Source organism: Rhinolophus hipposideros (genome assembly GCF_964194185.1).
Source record: "Rhinolophus hipposideros genome assembly, chromosome: 23".
Classification (NCBI taxonomy): domain Eukaryota; kingdom Metazoa; phylum Chordata; class Mammalia; order Chiroptera; family Rhinolophidae; genus Rhinolophus; species Rhinolophus hipposideros.
This window is the reverse complement of record NC_138069.1, coordinates 30,386,145-30,404,636: the sequence shown is the minus strand read 5'-3', so window position 1 is coordinate 30,404,636 and position 18,492 is coordinate 30,386,145. Positions and strand designations below refer to the sequence as shown.

The window sequence follows — 18,492 nt, the reverse complement described above, 5'->3', positions numbered from 1 at the left end:
GAGTGTCTCACCCAGCCAGCTCTTAGAAAGTCCTACTCAGCCACGGCTCAAAACATGGGAGACGTCAGAGAACCTTCCCTGAGTGAAATATTCTGTATTCTTCTGCTTCTGAATTCTGCTGCGCTCAGCGCCTACCTCCTGCGGGTCCTGAGGAGAAAGCTCAAGCCTGTGGTTACGGAAGGAAAGTTATGTCAGCGATGTGAAGCGGTACAGAGCGGGAGCCTGTTGTGTCCGGCCCCAGAAAAGCCCAGCCGGGGCGTCAGAAAGACAAAGCAACTGTACAGAAGACAGTGACGGGGGTGATCCTTCACATGCTTAAATGCAGCTGTCTGAACTGCAGAAAAGATGAGGCAGACTGGAAAAGCTTTTGCAGCACAAGAGGAAGCTACAACCCCTGGCCTCTGATGTGAACTCCACCAATGGCAGAATCCAACCAAAGTGTCACACAGCTCTAGGAAATTATCAGACTTTTCCTCCCAGTTAACTAACTTCATGAGACAAAGTTGCAAACAGCATATGCTATTCTGGGGCTGTCAAACCATCCCAACAAAACATCTTGTGTACTTGAGACCGAGTACCACCGAGAGCCTACCACAGCCTACATCCTTTCAGATGCACGCAGTTCTCACCGCCCCACTCCATTCATTCCACCCCCCTGCTCCAGCCCTGGCCTCTGTGAGGACATCTGTCTTCAGTTTGCTCAAAGACTTGCTCAGGCTGCATGTGGCGGCTGCCTGGGAGCCAGGGGGGGCGTCTGATGTAGAATCACGATAGCACAGAACCCCACAGAGGGACAATGTGCTTACAGTATCCCCAGATCTAGTGCCTCACATCTGGAGAGCCTTTGGGTTGGTTCCTTCACAGCTGTCATGCCGCCTGATGGCTTAGGAGCCCCAGGGCCTGGTAGTTCCCATCTAGGACATATTTTTCAGCAAGCCAGAAACTAACAGCGGGGGCTGCGTCACGGCCACGAGTTGCTAGCTGTGGGCTTCCTTGGTAGTGGGGCACCAAGCCCTGTTTTAGCTAAGGTGGGAATGTGAGCTTCCAAAGTTTCCCCTTGAGTGAAAGGAAAAAGAAGGCACAGAGTCCTAGTTCTCATTCCAGCTGACAGAACTTAACTCCTGTAAGACGGAGTTAGATGGGGTTACTTACTTCTACCTGGCGACCTCAGACGGCTGCTGGAAAGTGAGGAGAAAACTGAGTATTTGTAGAATATTTCAAACATTTGTAAAGGCAGACTAGTGTAACAAACCCTAAGTACCCAGCCCTAGCTTCAATAATTACCAGCTTACAGCCAGGAAGAGGGACATTTTTGATGCTTTGAAATTCGAGGGCATCCTCCCTAGTTTTCGTAAACTAATTTTATCATTACTTTCTTTGATCGCCCTTAAAGGGTTTTAAGCAGTCACCCCTGGTTATTTTAGCCCTACCTCTTGTGGCTGGTGGCAAAGAATGCATTTATCATTCCCAGGAGCATGAAAGGACTCGGTCTCGTGTGGGCTCAGTAGCTTTCCCCACAAGAGTAGGAGGTGACTGGAAATGATCACCTCCTTTCTCCGTAGAGCTTTTGATCGTGCAGTTCCCTGAAGGAACTGATTCTCCAGCCACTTCTGGTAGAATATGCCCACAATTTCCTTTTTAAAAGGAACTCTAGGTGATGGGAGGACTAAGCTGGTTACTATTACAGTGCAGGGGGCAGGCTGAAAAGGACATAAATACCTCATTGAAATGGCTGCCAAGAGAAAGAGTTCAATGTCTTACGAGATAATGGAGGGATGAGCTAGGGTGGTGAAAGGTAGGATCAAAAGGGGGAAGTGATCACAGAAAGCAACACGAACCACCGCCAGGCCGCAGGCTCTCAGGCTGCACCAGCGAGCCTGAGCTCCAGCAGTTCTAGGCCTTCCCTTCATGCCAAGGCCAAGCTTAAAGGAAAGCAGAGATAAGAGGAAAAGTCACATATTTCTAGTCCTGTGTATCTCAAATTTGCACTCTTGTCTTGGAGGGTTTTTGGACCCTTCCCTGTGAAGATCTTTCTCAAGATTAAAGCAGCCATTAACTTACACAGCTGTTCCCATCCTCCTCAGTCTCCTATCATAGGCTTCCCTTTGACATTCCAAGTTTTGCTAAACCAGTTGTAAAAGACAGGACTTGCAGGTCTGCTTAGCTCTTGGGAACAGACAATCCTTACAAATACACCTTCCAATAGAATTACATCTAATATTGCTGCCAGCTCGCTGGCTCACGCGTCTATTCAGACAGTAAAATGCCTCCAGAAAGTATTTGTCTGCTCTTCCTTAATCAGTCTGAATTCCAGCTTAAAAGCTGTGTGAATTGTAATACAGCAATGGTCCAGAGGCCAGCTCAGACCTGGGACAGCAGAAAGCAGTTCCCTCAACTACACAAAATACTGTCGGAAATAGGACTTGTCACTTAAGGACTAAACAAACATTTGTGCTTTGACTAGACCTGAGCAACTCTGAGGATCCAGTGTGTGAGGTCTTGTCATTTTACTGAAGCTCAAGTGTAGGCCCAGGGCTGCGATGTTCGCGATTAGCTAGTAGGCTCAGCACTCGCCAGACTCCACATCTTGGCAGGTGTAATATAATAGTCTCTATTCCTATAGGCACAATAACTTGTCAAGTGGTAAGATGTGGCATTTTGGGGGTGGGACACAGAGCAAGAGAATAGGAGAAAAACCCAGCTGCAGTGCTTTTGATGAAAGGGGAACATGTGGAAAGTCAGAGTTCTTAGCAAAAGAGGTTGGATTTTAAGAACATTTAACCGTAGCTCGGATCCATGATGTGAACAAAGTGAACGAACACTCTGCAGAGAAGAACCACTAGCCGGGTATGCATTTGTAGTAAAAGTCCCAATTTTGGGTTAGCCTGCAGAGGCGCCAGTGAATGGAAAAGCTGCTCATGTGAAAGTTGGAAAGGTGGTTAAGACAGTGTGGAAATACATAGAGAACACAAGACTCAATGGAAATGTGATCTGGGAGAAGGTGAAACTAGAAGACAAATTAGGGATTTTTGAGAGTCTCAAGACAAATCCTTGCAAATATCCAAGATGCAAAAATGAAAATTTGAAAACCAGAAGACATGCTTACAGGCCAGGTTGAATGTCAACATCTGAGGACATTCTACATGGCTACACAAGATGGGCTTGCTTGGCTTTAAGTGACTCTTTACAAAATGTCTTTGTGTTTCACGGGTGCAATTTATAGGATTCATGGTTCAGAAATCCTAGCTGAGCCCTCCCAAGTGGGCAGAGCGCACAGCTACTGGAATAGAAACACTACTGCAGAACGTTAACTGCAGGTGCCGAGACCGCTCGGGCAGTGCCCAGAGAAGTCCCCGCTCAGTCTACCCGCCCTGACTAGGTGACACCAAGCTGTGGGAAGGTGAAAGAACAGCACATAAACCTTCCAAGCTATTTGATATTTGAATCACTTGTTACATCTTAAAATTGAGGAAGATGACTAGTTTCTACTTATCCTGAGAAAACAGATAATGGGTGGTAGCAAAGGAGACATTGTAAAACACAGGACTGAATCTGAAGACTTGGGTAGTGATGGTTGTTCACATTGAGACAACCCGTGAGGAGTGTCCGTGAATGCCAATTTACTGTTTCTAGTAGCGCAGCAGGTGCTGGTGATACCACAGGCCAAATATGAATGTGGCCCTTGCCTTCTTGAAGATCATGGTCAAGCTCATGGTCTCTCATGGAGGCAGACGGGGAATAGATCATAGCATTAAAAAAAAATACATGTCTGTGAGTCTTCAAAAATATTCTAGGAGATTCAAAATTATTTTGACCCATTGCAGTATCATTGGACTAGGAATATATACAATGCCACAGTGTGATGGCCTTCACAGTAAATTCTGGCATACGTTGTTTTGGGAGGAGGAAGGCATCACAGAACTTTAAATCATACATCTTAGCAACATTAGGCAAATACAGGCCACCTTCCTCCCTTACACTTACATACCTCCTACTTTTCAACCCTTTCAAGATTTTTCTATTGTCAAATGTTTTCAAAAGGTTTGAGTCTTTTTTTCTTGAAGATTTTGGAAGCAGAGAAATAACAGTAGATAAAAACTCCTTGGCTTAAGCAACAAAGTCACACCTACTTCGATCCCCTTCCTTTCCTTTCCAGATGCACTACTTGGCCCACTCGCTAGAAGCATTTAACGTGGGCCTTACTAGGCTTCCTGTAAGATGTCAGGGTGGTGCTGGTGGAGGAGGAGGGCTGGGGCAGAAGAAGGAAGGAAAGCAGGGGGAGGCCTAAGAAGCACAACCTCTACACCCTGTAGCAATGGTGGTGTCCTTAGGAAGGCTGTTTCTAGGCAAACACGTCCATTTCCTCCTTGGAGCTCAGCTAGTCCTTCAGGAACCGCAGCCCCGGTCCTTTGCTTAGTCTCAGCAATTGAGATCAAGTCATCATCTGCCAAAGTGGTTTCCAGGGGCTGCGAACACCGTTTCATAGTAATACTATTTTCACAGTAACGCTAAGGGGTTATTTGCTTTTTTCACTGTCATTCTGTCATGAGTATGCAGAATTTTCCAGACTACACGTGATATTGTGACAAACCGTATAGAAGCAGATATGAGAATCTTGCTATCTTCTATCAAGGCACACAAATAAAGAGACTTGCGAAATTCTAAAATGATGTCACTCTCATTAAAACGCTTGTTTTGGCAGATATTTTTCTAAAAATATTTTTATATTAACATGAAATACATTGATTCTTAAAGGAATTAACTAAATATTTAAGGAATTTGTTTTAATTTCTAACATGGTAAATAACAATAGATATAACCCACATAAACTAAAATGCTCTTTTTTCTGAGTGAAGGGGCCCTGAGATCACAAGGTTTGAGAACTCCAGCACAACACTGGCTGCACAGACGCCTGGACCTCACAGCTTCCAGCCAAGCCTTCTGTATAACTTGTAGGACTTCTCACCCACACCTTTCTGGGAAAATTAGAGGCCAGATTTACCATAAAGATAGTAAAGCAAAACTAACCTCACTCTTTCTCCCTCTTCCTCTTGTAAATTCCACAAACACTTGCACTTCAATCTGGGAGACAAGCTCGGCCAATAAAGAGGTAACGCTGCGCATCACTCCACTGTCTACCAAACCAACACACTGAGCGGCTCAGAGCAGATCACAGACCCAGAACAATCCTTAACACGAGCAGGACGACTGCACATCACTCAGTTGTTACGTGTGCGCTTCATTTCTGCAATGAAACTTGCATGTCACTGTCTTTGACACCCAAACTATTGCAAGTTTTCACCAGCATCAACTAATAACTAGAGAAAACAAACAAAAAAAACCCCAACTACCTTTGAAATCTCGGTTCAAACTGTCGAAAGGAACATGGTTTTGTTCTGCAATTCACATACCACCAGCCTGAATGAAGCTATTTTAAGTTGAAATTATTAAGATAGATGCTTGGTCAGACACACAGATTTCAGTTATCTGCGCAAACATGGAGTGGCCCACAGCGTGTGAGCTGGTTCCTGAATTCTAGTAGATGGCAGAGTGGTCATCTCTTGAAGATCATCTTCAAGGTACAACTAAGACTTTGGACATAGTTGTAGAATCCAGTAACACTCAGTAACACTGCTTGAAACAACACTGCTCCCAGAGCCAGAGAGACCTGCTTTAGCTGTCGTTATGGGGAAAAAATTCACAACCCAGCTCAGACATGTCACAGAAAGCGTTTATTACCACAGAGGAAATGGAGACGCTGGAGCCCACGCACAGCAGTGTGATCAGGGAGAGGGGACAGCAGGCGGGAACCCCATCAGTCGTGTCTGGGCAGTCTCCGACCGGCAGGTTGGCTGGGTCCAGGAGAGACTCTGGGCTTGTGTGTTTGTGAGGCTCAGGGAGGTGAGCCTTAGCAAGCAGACCTCCTCCTGGACAAAATAAAGGACAGCCAGAGCCAGAGGCAGCAACTGCACAGACACCACCTTAAAATGGAAATTAAATTAGGCTCATTACATCCGGAAGCGCATTTCACCCTGATCGTAAAACACGAGGGAAAAGGGAGTGCTGGGCTCTGCTGCACAGCCTGGCTTGGAGATAAGATGCTGTTAAAGGTACACGTCGGCAGGGCCTTGCCCCTTGCTAACAGCAAGCAGCACACAATTTACTAGCCAGCTTTAAAAGCCACTGTTATCTTTGTTATCTGTTATTATTCGGATTTTGAACAAAATTGATGGAGTAGGAGCCAGTAGAGGAATCCTGTTTGATCTGGAAATTTTCTGTGGAGAGTCCAAAAGGTCGGAGAACCAAGTTCCCAAGATCTTTTAGTTTACCTGCAATGTAGAAGCAAAAACTCAAATAAATGCGAGGAATGAACAGAAGCAGGAAGACCCCAAACTGAGCTTGCCTTACTGTCTGATTACGAAATACCGTGTCTCTTGGCAGTTCAAGAACTCTGCTTTTACAGCGATGAAGCCTCAGTTCCCATGTCTTCCCAGGCGTGCAGTCACTTCAGTGCCATCCACCTGAGCCCGAGCTTGTGGAGATGACGTGACAGAGCCCGGCTGGCTCCTGAGAGAACAAAGCTTCCCGTCCAAACTGGCCAGAACCACCAAAGGACACAGGCTCCGGGAAGAGTGGTGGCCAAATCACCTGCTGCTCCCAGGGGAATGAAGCCATCCCGCCACGCCGCTGAGTCTAATTCCACTGAGATTTCTACTGCACCTGGATTCAAACTCAAGAGCCTCCTTTTCTAAGTAAAGCCTCAGCTTCCACGCCAAGCCCATCACTTCTTGCTCATCAACACCATCAACCTTCAATCTTCTATTCCCCACTTTTCAGGCTTTCCTCATCAATCACAGGGTGAGACCATGTCCTAAAACCTAGAATTGAGACACATGGTATATAACCAAGGTCCCACATACGAGAGGGTTAGGGAATTTGTATGTCAAAAGTTGGAGTTTCCAGGACATTGGAGAGATTTATACCGATTTATGGGACTATGGGATGGAACATTTGAAACTAGGCGTTCTGGAAAATACTGGCGAGGATGGTGAATACAGTTTCGACCTTTTCTAAACTGTTCTAATTTTCCTTGCAGCTCTGCTTCCAATGGAGGAAAATGGGGGTAAAAGGGCAAGAAACCCCCAATCATCAGAGGTACAGGTCCTCCCACATTACCCTTGTTAGCAGCTTTCTTCCTCTGAGGCCTCCCACCTGGAAGCAAAGCCCAGGTAAAGAACTTGAAGACGCACAGCCTTTAAACGTCCAGGCCTGTTCTAATAACTCAAGCAGAACGTTTGGTCTCACTCTGACATTTAGCCCCCCAAGCTCACCATATTCTGAGAAAAGCTCCTGGAACTCGGGGTGACCATGCTCCAGGCAGGCTCCCCAGACGTACACCTGGAACACATGCTCAGTGATGCTGTTTACGGAGAATCACTGGCACAGGCCTGGCAGCACAGACCTGGCAGCAGAGGGGCCCAGAGCACGGCCTCAGGGAGAGGGATGCGTGCGGAGGGGACCGCAACAGGCGTAGAAATGACAGGGCAACCCCAGGAAGGGTGTCACCCACAACTGTGGCAGTCTGTCTCGGAGTTGACGGAAAAGGACAGGGAGGAAATGAACATTAAGAAGCTGAGCAAATGTCACTGCTGGCATAATCCTTGGCCCTTCTGACACGGACTGAGCGAGCAGGACTCTCGAGTGGCTCCCGTCACACTCCCAGAAGCCTCTGCTCCAGGGCCAGTACCTGGGTGCAGGGATCTCTCCCAGCCCCGTTCGTTGCCAGAACAACTGAAAGGGCCACTGTACATCGTATTCACCATCTACGATGTGAGGCATTGGCATCTAAAGAATAAAAGTTCTTCTCAGCTTCTGAGACGCTCACAGTCTAGTGGGGAGACAGACAGACTGAGGTGTGCAGAGGCACAGCTCTCAGGACGCGCAGGGGTGTGAGGAAGGTGGCGTTTCAGGAGACAGTGCTCTGAAAGACGGTGAACAGTCACAGGCTGATGGCATGCCACTGTGTCCTAGAGATGGTGGCAAAGTGAGGGGACGAGTGTTCCATCTGTAGATGGAGAGGGAGAACTGGGGCCTGAAGGAGCTGCCCGCCACAGGGAGCTCTGAATGTTCAGCTTGGCAGTCATGAAAACGTGCTTCTCCAAACGCAGGGAACACAGCTCTGTACTCCAGGCCGAGGCCGCGTGCCCGGTGGCCGCTCCTAGTCAATGAAGGTGCACGACAGGGACAGACCAAGGACTCCAGGACTGGTAACTCTGGCTTCCCAACGGCTCTGCTGTAACTTTCTTCACACTTTTCCCACCCGACTTCCCTCTCAGGGGTCTGACAGCTCTCCCACTCCTCCAGCCCCCGCCCCTCCGCCCCGTTTCTCCTGCAGGTGTTTCCCCCAATAAATTTCACGCACTTCAGATCCAATGCTGGCTTCTGTTTGTCACACATACGGTTTCATTCTTTGTCCTTCCATTCTCACATCCCTGCCTTTATAACTCAACAGCTTCACAAGTCTCCAGAACAGCAGAACAGAGTATGGGCAGTTCTGCTTGACAAATGTAAGACAGACACACAGAAGCCAGTTCATATGTAGCTGAGCCTCAGTGAGTAAGATTCTGTCCAGCTTGGGCAGGGAGGAGGAGAGACGTGGCAGTAAGAGTTTGCATTTGAATCGCCACCAATGGACAGACAGGACTGCAACCATTTGAGACAGAGGGCATGGGCGGTGCAAGCACGGTGGTTTGAACAAATGTACAGACAGGGAGGCAAGAGTGAGCGGAGTGTCCAGGGCTGAAAGGCAGGCGGGGGGTGCAGTGCACCAGGCTCTGAGCCAGGCCCAGCCGTGTGTGCTGCTTGTGCCACAGGGAAGGCCACTGGTTTGAGCACTGAGCTTTCAAGGCTGATAGTGCTGTGGCAAAGTGAAGGGTGAACCAGAAGAGGAGAGCCTGGAGCTGGTTCTGACTGCAGGTTAGAGCCACATTATGGCAAAGAGGCCACTTCTTCACTGAGCACACATCCGAATGTCTACGATGTCGGGTAAAACCGCTCTGAAATCAGAGTGGGGCCAGTGGAAACATAAGGGAACAGAGCAAAACTTGATGGTAGGACCAATGAGTTTCTGGGGTCTGAAAAATTCACATTTTGCTGTTTAAGACGATGGCAGAGAAGTACCTGCGGTGGACATGGTGTTTCTGAGCAGATACACAATCACACTCATGAATTTCTCCACTGCTGTGTAGTCAGGTTGGGCGCTCAGAAACTAAAGCAGCTTCCTTGTACTCAAGACAGGATCATGTGCCAAACAAGCCCGCCTGCCACACTTCTCACTGTTTGTACAAGTCTGTGCCCCCCACACCTGGGCACTCATCAATTAGGTTTCCTTGTTTCCACTTGCAGCAAATCTGGCACCGCCACTCAGCCTGAAGTGTCAGTGCCCCTAACTGTTAGGATCTCATGCATTACACAAGTTTCCATGGCAAAGGGAAGAGCTCAAAACTGCTTGTGCTTGGACAAGAATGTTTAATAAGACTAGAAAGATCAATGCTTGTCACGGATCCTGTTCTGATATTAACTTCTGTGCCTCCAAGCAACGTATGCGATAAACCAACTGACTCATTCTGAGTCATTTCTCTTTGGAGATACTAACTGCAGTAGTCAATTTACCCTGAGGAGAACCAGTAATGCCATTTGTTTTCACCTCCTTAAATCACTGGGGTGTGATACACCACAAAATAAAAGATAAAAATCATATTATCATAGCAGACGCAGAAAAAGCATCTGACAAGATACAACATCCATTTATGATTAAAACACTCCATAAAATGGGGACAGAAGTAAAGTACCTCAACATAATTAAGGTCATATATGACAAACCATCAGCTAATACACTAAATGGTAAAAAACTGAAAGCTTTTCCTGTAAGATCAGGAACAAGACAAGGATACCCACTCTTGCCACTGTTGTTATTAAACACAGAACTCGAGGTCCTTGCCAGAGCAATGGGGTAAGAGAAAGAAAGAAAAGGCAACCAAATGGTAACGAAAAAGTAAAACTGTCACTATTTGCAGATGACATGATTCTATATATATATAGAAAACCCAAGAAACCCCACCAAAAGACTATTAGAAACAATAAATAAATACAGTAAATTTGCAGGATACAAAGTTAACATACAAAAATCCATTGTGTTCCTATATACTAACGTGAAATATCGGGGGAAAAAAAGAAGAAAACAAACACATTTACAATTGCAACAAAAAGGATAAAATACTTAGGAATAAACTTAACAAAGAAAGTGAAGGACCTATACAATGAAAATTATACGATATTGTTGAAAGAAACTCAAGAAGACACAGAAATGGAAAGATACTCTATGTTCATGGATTGGAAGAATTAACATTGTTAAACGGTCATATCACCTAAAGCAATATACAGATTTAATGCAATCCCCATCAAAATTCCAATGGCATTTTTCAAAGAAGTAAACAACAAAAAATCCTCAAAACCACAAAAGACCCCAAATAGCCAAAGCAATTTTGAGAAAAAAAGAACAAAGCAAGACGCATCACACTCCCTGACTTCAAACTATACTACAAAGCAACAACAATCAAAACAGTATGGTAGTGGCAGAAAAACACATAGACCAAGGAACCAGAATTAAGAAACCAGAAATAAACCCACACACATATATGGTCAACTAATTTTTGATGAAGGAGCCAAAAACATACAACGGAGAAAGGAAAGCTCTTCAATAAATGGTTCTGGGAAAACAGGAAAGCCATGTGCAAAAGAATGAAACTAGACGCTGTCTGTCACCATATACCAAAATAAACTCAGAATGAATCAACAACCTAAAAATAATACCTGTAACAATAAATTGCATAGAAGAAAGCATAGATACTAAACTTAAGAACCTTGGTTTTACAGAAGTTTTTGTGAACTTGATTCCAAAGGCAAGGGAAATAAAAACGAAAAACGAAAATAAATGAATGGGACTACATCAAACTAAAAAGCTTCCGCACAGCAAAAGAAACCATCAAGAAAAAAAAAAAGGCAACCAACCAAATGGGAAAGATATTTGTAAACAATACCTCCAATGAGGGAATAATACCCAAAATACATAAAGAATTCATACAACTCAACAACAAAAAACAACCTGATTAAAAACTGGGCAACTTGAATATTTCACGTGAATAGACATCTTTTCAAGGAAGACATTACAAATTTTCTATCTGTAATCAAAGCTTGTTCAGAGACCTCTGTTAGCATCACCACCTGGCTGTTGTGTTTTCTTCTAGTGAATAAAAATACTGATACGCCCACGCCAGCCGGCGGCCAACAGAAAGTAAGGGAAGCACACTTACCTAACATCTCTTCCTTTAGTCTTTCGTTACGTTCTTCAATTTGCTTCGGCAATCTCTGAGGGAGAAAGAGGAAAAACAATGGTTTGTAAAACACCCCTTAGCTTTATTTTGAATTTGAGAAACATTAAAAACCTAATGGGAAAGTGGGATCGGTTAAGTACAGATATGTGATATTAAAGGAAAAAAACATTTGTTTGTGTGTGAACTACACAGAGATAAAAATTTTGTTTGGTTCACTGCTTATTCCCAGTTCTTGGCACCAGAGGGCCAAGGAGGACCTCAATAAAAATTTGGTAAATAAATATACACACAAAAAAATGTCTGAAACGATATCGATCAGAGGTTTACAGTGATATATTTAGGTGGTAGGATTATGGGTGGTATTCACATTTTTAATGTTTTTGCTCACTTGTATTTCTGAACTTCTTACGTAACTTAATTTACTGAGAAAGGGTCAGATCAATACTGGATGTTCCTCATCTAGCTCAGTGTTTTGCAGCCTTGGCACTGCTGACATTTTGGACCGCGGAAGTCGGTTGGGGGCTGCCTTGTACAATGTAGGATGCTCAGAGCATCCCCGGCCTCCACCCGCTAGATGTCAATAGTACCCTCCTAGTCATGACAATGTCACCAGACACTGCCAAATGTCCCAGGGAACCTAATCATCCCCAGCTGAGAACCACTGATCTAGATTAGAGTCTCCTATGGCCACTTTTAGCTCTGTAATTGCCTCCAAGTACTCCAGAATTCCAGTAATAACTGCATTATAATAATTCAAAATAAATAAATTATGCATATAACAACTAGCATAAAAGGCTTCCTTTTACAGAAGGCTTAAAACTAACGTGACACAGATGAATGCTACCAAAAATTTATCAAAGATTTTTAAATATTCCCTTTCCTCATGTCAAATTTAGTCAATCTCACCACCACTCCGAGATATGTTAAAAGTCAGATAAATGGTTAAAACTGTTTTCAAATTGCTTATGTATTTTAATTATCCTAACCAGCCTGCCTCCCATTACTCCATTTCTAGATAAATAAAAGCTCTGTTATTATTGAAGGAATTTACCTCAAGTATGTGTAAGAACAAAGCAAACAAAATCTAAAACATCTAGGATATTAATGCAGAAAGATTAGCAACATTTCTTGGGTGGAATGATGGTCGCATTAAACAAGTGGGAAATCCTGTGGAGCAGAGGCTAGACAGGAAGTAGCAACAATGAAAGAAATGGGCGGGAGGTGACAGTGAGTGGTGTGGCCAGGAGGGGAACAGCAGAGCTCCAGCCGAATGCCGATGTGCAGGAGTTCAGGGCCCGTTCTGTCCACATCTTCTAATTTTCATGAGGAGTCTGACTTAGATTTTTATCTAGTGGAATTTTCCCATTTTTAAATGTTGGCAAGTGGCCTCAACTTAGAAACAAAAACAAAAGGTTGGCTCCTGTCTGCCAGTCTGTAATCTCTCTGCTGCATAAAGGGGTTCAAAAACAGGCCTCTCCTGGATAACGGCTCTCTGAGAAGTCTGGCAGTGAAGACACCTGTGTAGTTAAAGCCAGTGTTTCTTACACTCATCTGAACATCCATCATTTAGGGGCAGTAACGCATGAACATCCAACTTGGTAGCAGATCCTTTACAGCAGGGGCGTCAAAACTGCCGCAGGCCAACTGCGGTCCGCAATCCATTGTTCATTGGCCCGCAGCAAATTTCAAAAATATATTTAATTTACTTAAATAAACCAGGTGAGGCAATACGTACTTCACCTCGAGTGAGTGGCCCGGCTGTTTGTGTATTTTACCGCATATGGCCCTTGGTAAAAAACGTTGAAAAAAGTTTGGACACCCCTGCTCTAGAGCGTATGTTGTTCTGTGCATGAGGGACAATCAAGAGATGTGCTAAAGGTCAACGTACACAGCTGGAGTGATTTCTAAATGCGGGCAAGAAAACCAATAACATTTGGCCAATTTACAATGGACATAAACATATTATGACGTTTGGAAGCAAAAGGATTTGTAGTCAGGGACAAGAATAAACGTCATTTTCAGAACGAAAAGAAGATTAGTTTAGGATACAGTCAATGGGAAATGTGTTGGGCTTATGACACAAACAGAAACTTGGTGACTGAATAAGAAAAAAGGATGGAGAGAAAGCCAGATGTTTATTACCTATAACAGTAAGATTCACTTTGGTCTGAATTGTACAACTACATGGACAAGATTTTCCTGTCCAACAATGAAATAAAGTTATCAACCCTGGAGATTAAAGGTTCGCACAGACAACACTGAGAAGGGAGATAAAATAGTACATGGTCACAGTGGGTGTGGCCACTAAGCAAAGTTCTCTCGCCCATATACTCGCATTTTGGTAAGCTCCTCAAAAGCATAGAAACGGAATGTAGTTGGATTATTTAAGATTCACTAAGTAGCAACACAAGGAAAAGAGGAAAAACAATTGTTTACCATACAAGCTTCTCTTGCTTGGTGCACTGAGGGGTCTTTTTCTAATATGGATTTATAGTCTTCCAGGGCTTCATCGAGCTTGTCAGTTTTCTCGTACAGCTCTGCTCTCCTCAATATGGCCCTGACATAGGTGGGGTTTAACTGGATGGCTGTAAAAAGAGAAGAAATAATTGTTACCATGAAGAAAAAGGGCCTATACATCCTCAACTGTATCAAGTTTCTTTATTAACTATCATCCTCCAGGGTCTAAAAGGAAGAGTTATTTGTCAAAAAGCCTATACCTGAGGTTAACAAACGTTTTCAGTAAAGGGCAAGACTGTAAAGATTTTAGCCTTTGCAGGACAGACCATCTGTCACAACTACTCAACTCTGCTATTGTAGCACGAAAGCACCCACAGACAATGCCTATAAACAAACATGAATGTGCTCCAATAAACCTTTATTTATGGATGCTGAAATCGGAATTTCACATAATTTTCATGTGTCACAAAATATTTCTCTTTTGATTTTATTTCCAACCATTGAAAAAATGAAACCGTTCTTAAGCTCACTGGCTGTCCAAAAGCCGGTGGTAGGCTGGATTCGGTTTGTGGCTGTAGTTTCTCAAACCCTGGTCTACACCCCAAGCCCTGGTTTTCACCCACTTGTCCTTCCCCCAGTTCAGAATAGCCCAGAACACAGAGCTCAAATGCACAGTGTAAAAGTGAGAAAACCAGAAGGTACAAAGTAAAGAGTTGAGGTTAAACAGTTTAGTGGCAGGCTCTGTTATTCATTTTCTATGCGTGTGCGTGCATGTGCATGTGTGTACATGGAGAGGCAACAGAGCCTGTTCTGGACACCTTAAATCCACAATGCCTACCAGACATCTAAGAAGAGATGTCAGCTTTGCAATGGGCTCCAGACCACATGGGAGAGCTGAGAATATAAAGTGTAGCATATAGATGGTATTTAAAATTTCTGAACTAGATGACATCACAGAGAGAAAATAAAGAAGAGGGCGGGACCTATGCAGGGCTGAGATCTAGGGACTTCCAAAATGCTGAGGTTGACAGGGAAGCCAGCAGAAGAGAATAAGGATTAGCCAATGAAGCAGGGAAAAGGAGGGATGAGCCACTGTATTAAACACCTTTGAGAGGTCAAGTAGGGTAATGACACAGGAGCAGCTATTGAATTAAGCAAGACGAAATTGTTGGTGATCTTCACAAGATGGGTTTCAGTGGCATGGATGACACAGAAGCCCAATGGGTGTGGGGTGAGGAGAGAAGAGGAGAAGGCAAAGTAGAGAGCAAGTACAGACAATCCTTTCAATGAAGAGGGTCAGAGAAATGGCACAGTGGTTGGAGGGGCACTGGTTCAGGAGAAGTTTTCTGAGAAACCCATCTTCTGTAACATTTCAAATTGATATGCTGTCAACCTCCCCTGAGCCCAGGATATCACCTGCTTTTAAAATACTCCCAATTACAATTTCATAGTATCATCCACAGGAAAACACTCCAATGGCCTCTAGTACAGCTTTTAAAAAAAATAGAAACCCCTCATTTACATTTTAACCCAGATACTGCCCCCTTCTCAACTGGTGAATCGTTTTTAATGCAAATATGTGTATTAAAGAGAAGGAACTTTCCCCACAATTACTTTAGAAAAATCTCTAAAATCAACATATTACTCTAACATGTGATTTTCTTTTCTAATCCATATAAAGAAAACTAACTTAACCTTTATTTATGCCAAGGCTGAAAATCCTAAGGTCAGAAGAAACAGATATTATTCCACATAACTAGCAATAATGAGCTCCAATATGACCCCAAAAATAAGCTGTTAAATCTTTTGTCAAAGTTTGTGAACTGAGCGGGAGTGTGTGTGTGGTGTCCTTAACACAAATACACCATTCTAGTGTCAATGTACTCTGCCTATGGGTACAATGCACGTGGCCCATAACAGCTATGGATAAGCATACAAATATTGGTTTAACAAAAGCCAAACACAATCTGGAAAACACTTTCCTCGTTTCCTCTCATTCTCTGACAAGGCTCCTCTACTTAGGGCTACACCTGGATATGAAAACTCTGTTTCCTAGTGTAAACCCTGCTAAACAAGCTTGCAAGGCACTTTTCCATCATTTAGTTACAGAGAAAGGAGCTCTGAAAATCAGCAGCTTATTCCTAATTTAAACTCTTCAAACCCACACATCCCACATAGATAAAGGTTTAACATCTTCTTCCAAACGAACCAGTACATTCAGAATTAATTCCAGCCTAAGACAGTAATAGATCAGAAATAGTTTGATTTCTAACGTAGTAAGTTTTTCATTCAGATACTATAAAAAAAATACCAAGTATAAAGAAAAGAATGCCCCAGTAGAGAGGGTGACAAATTAATGTAAAGAAAAAAATTGAAAAGGGAATTCATGCTTAGTATGTGTTGAACTAGATAACTAGATAAGGTTCCTTCTAACCGTATGATTCTCTCAGAGAAATTACAAAAAAGTTAACAGAAAAACTCATGAGAGTGGTAAGATGCAAATAAAAGTGATTATACATGTTCTCCACACCAAGCTGGTTAAAAAGGCAAGACGACTATCAAGGAATTTTTGGGAAAAAACCCAAAACACAAGAGAAACAAAACAATAGTGATCTTAAGTTTGGGCGGTATCTCTATAAGTCGGTGGGATGAAAAGACTCTAGTGGATCTCAGATAATAGCAAAGGCTCGATTCAGTATGTGAAACCTGAAAAAGTAATTAAAACGATGGCAAGACGGTTTGGAAGAATTATTACATCTGAAGGGGTACCAATTCCCTAACAGAAACTGCCCCTCACTACCCCCTCACCCCAAACAGATAGGTCCGGATATACTAATAGCAGCTAAGATCTTCAATTTCAAACCCAAAGGAAAGTGACTTGGACACTACCGGAAGTAAATTCTACTCCACAAGATTCTGCTGCCAAGGTAGCTTTGAATTTTTCTTCACAGGAAGATAAATACTAACACAGGATAGATAAGCTGACTGACCACCCATTCAAAAGCATGCTTACACTAAGATGAGCACGATACAATACCTCTAAGAAGAGTGAAGCAGAAGGCTTCTTCTTTGAAGGCCTCAGGAAGGGTACACATGTACAAATACACACTTGGCTGAGAGCCTGGCTCTGTCTAGCTGAGGTAATGCTCTTGTATGTTAACATGTAACAAGACCAAAAAGTTGTACCTTTGCTGCAGTCACTGATGGCCATCTCTTTCTTGTCCTAAAAGGAAATATAACATTAATATGTGTCACCCTAGTTCTAGCTTAATGGCCCAAAGGCTCAATGACATAAGCTGATCATGAATAATTGCTTATGGAGATACGTAATGTTCTTCAAAGAAATCACACACAGACATGCAAGTTACTTCCAAGGTAAAATTCAAAATACAGTTGACAGCTCTGACTTGAAAGTATTCTGCCAACAAATTAGTCAAGTAGCTCTTTCCTAAAGTATCTTTAAAGACTGTTGTCATTGACCTATCATATTTGCAAGACACGTTAGAATGCTGACACTGAGAAAACTTTGTGATCAATAAACAGGGTAAATGACTGATATTTGAGTAACTGAATTAACAGCCCTTTTCTTTGACTAGTTGTTACACTATCATATCCAATGTGGTACCTTCCAGAAAGTATACAGATGGTCCATCCATAGACACACCATGTTGCTTGTCATACAGTCTCAGTTATAAGCCTTAACTTATCCACTGATGAAACCAAAATACAAAACAATTCACCAAATAAGAGATCTAACTAACTTGCTGAATCTAGAAGCATGGCACAGTGGAAAGAACACTAGATGGCAAAAGAACTAGATTCTAGTTCCAGCTCCAACACTAACCTGCTATTTAACGCTTCAAGGTCTAAAATGTGTATTTTCCCCAAATTACAAGTTTTCTACAACATTACAGAAATGTTAGTTCAAATAAATATTCAACACTTCCATTAATGGCTACTGTAGCAAATACTAAATATTTTGCAGAATACTTTAGAGCAATGTCTACCAAAATGAATTTTAGGATTCAGTCAAAAACAGTTCCAGGATGGGGAGCGAATGCTGAATGGAGACAGGGTGTCCTTCCAGAACCAGGTGGTGAGGGCTGCACATCACTGACGACTGTATTTAGTGGCACTGAACTGTAGGCTTTAAAATGCTTAAAACGGTCAATTTCATGTCATGTGTATTTTGCCCACGATAAACACAAGAAGTCCTGCAGAGAGGAAACCTGTGTGACTTCATATTAAGTATTTCCCCAACTCATCAGATGTCTATAAGACAATATCATGTTTTCAAGTTTCTGAAATATGAGTGAAACTTTACAACTTATGTGTATATGCGCTGTGGTGGTATTCTTTGTGCCCCTAAGAAACTATTATTAAGCTGCAGCGCATCTCAGCAATAACTGGCCCTTACAGATCAAGGAATTAAGGCATTTTACTGCAGAATCGTTTGTCTGAGGCTCATCATCTACTAGCACCCCAGGGGACCCCGGTGTTGCCTGCTGCTTAGAGTGGTAGTCTCCAAAAGGGTGGGGTGTGTGTATGTGGAGTATCAGAACTTATTTACCATCTTTTCATAACTTATTGAAGTCTGACCCTAGTTTGCCTTTTCTCTTTCTACATATGAAATGTGAAGCTT

At 43.2% G+C, this 18,492-nt stretch overlaps 1 protein-coding gene across 1 annotated transcript in view; it reads right to left on the bottom strand.

The window, feature by feature from the left end:
• Positions 1–5,711: 5,711 nt before the first annotated feature.
• TTC1 (tetratricopeptide repeat domain 1) overlaps positions 5,712–18,492 on the bottom strand; it is a 34,525-nt gene continuing 21,744 nt past the window's right edge. Inside the window, exons 5-8 of the mRNA XM_081035501.1 lie at positions 17,037–17,073; positions 13,830–13,978; positions 11,373–11,427; positions 5,712–6,329 (exon numbers count right to left, since the gene is read on the bottom strand). Coding sequence (XP_080891627.1) covers positions 6,196–6,329; positions 11,373–11,427; positions 13,830–13,978; positions 17,037–17,073 — 375 coding nt within the window. The 3' untranslated portion in view covers positions 5,712–6,195. The remainder of the gene's footprint in view (positions 6,330–11,372; positions 11,428–13,829; positions 13,979–17,036; positions 17,074–18,492) is intronic.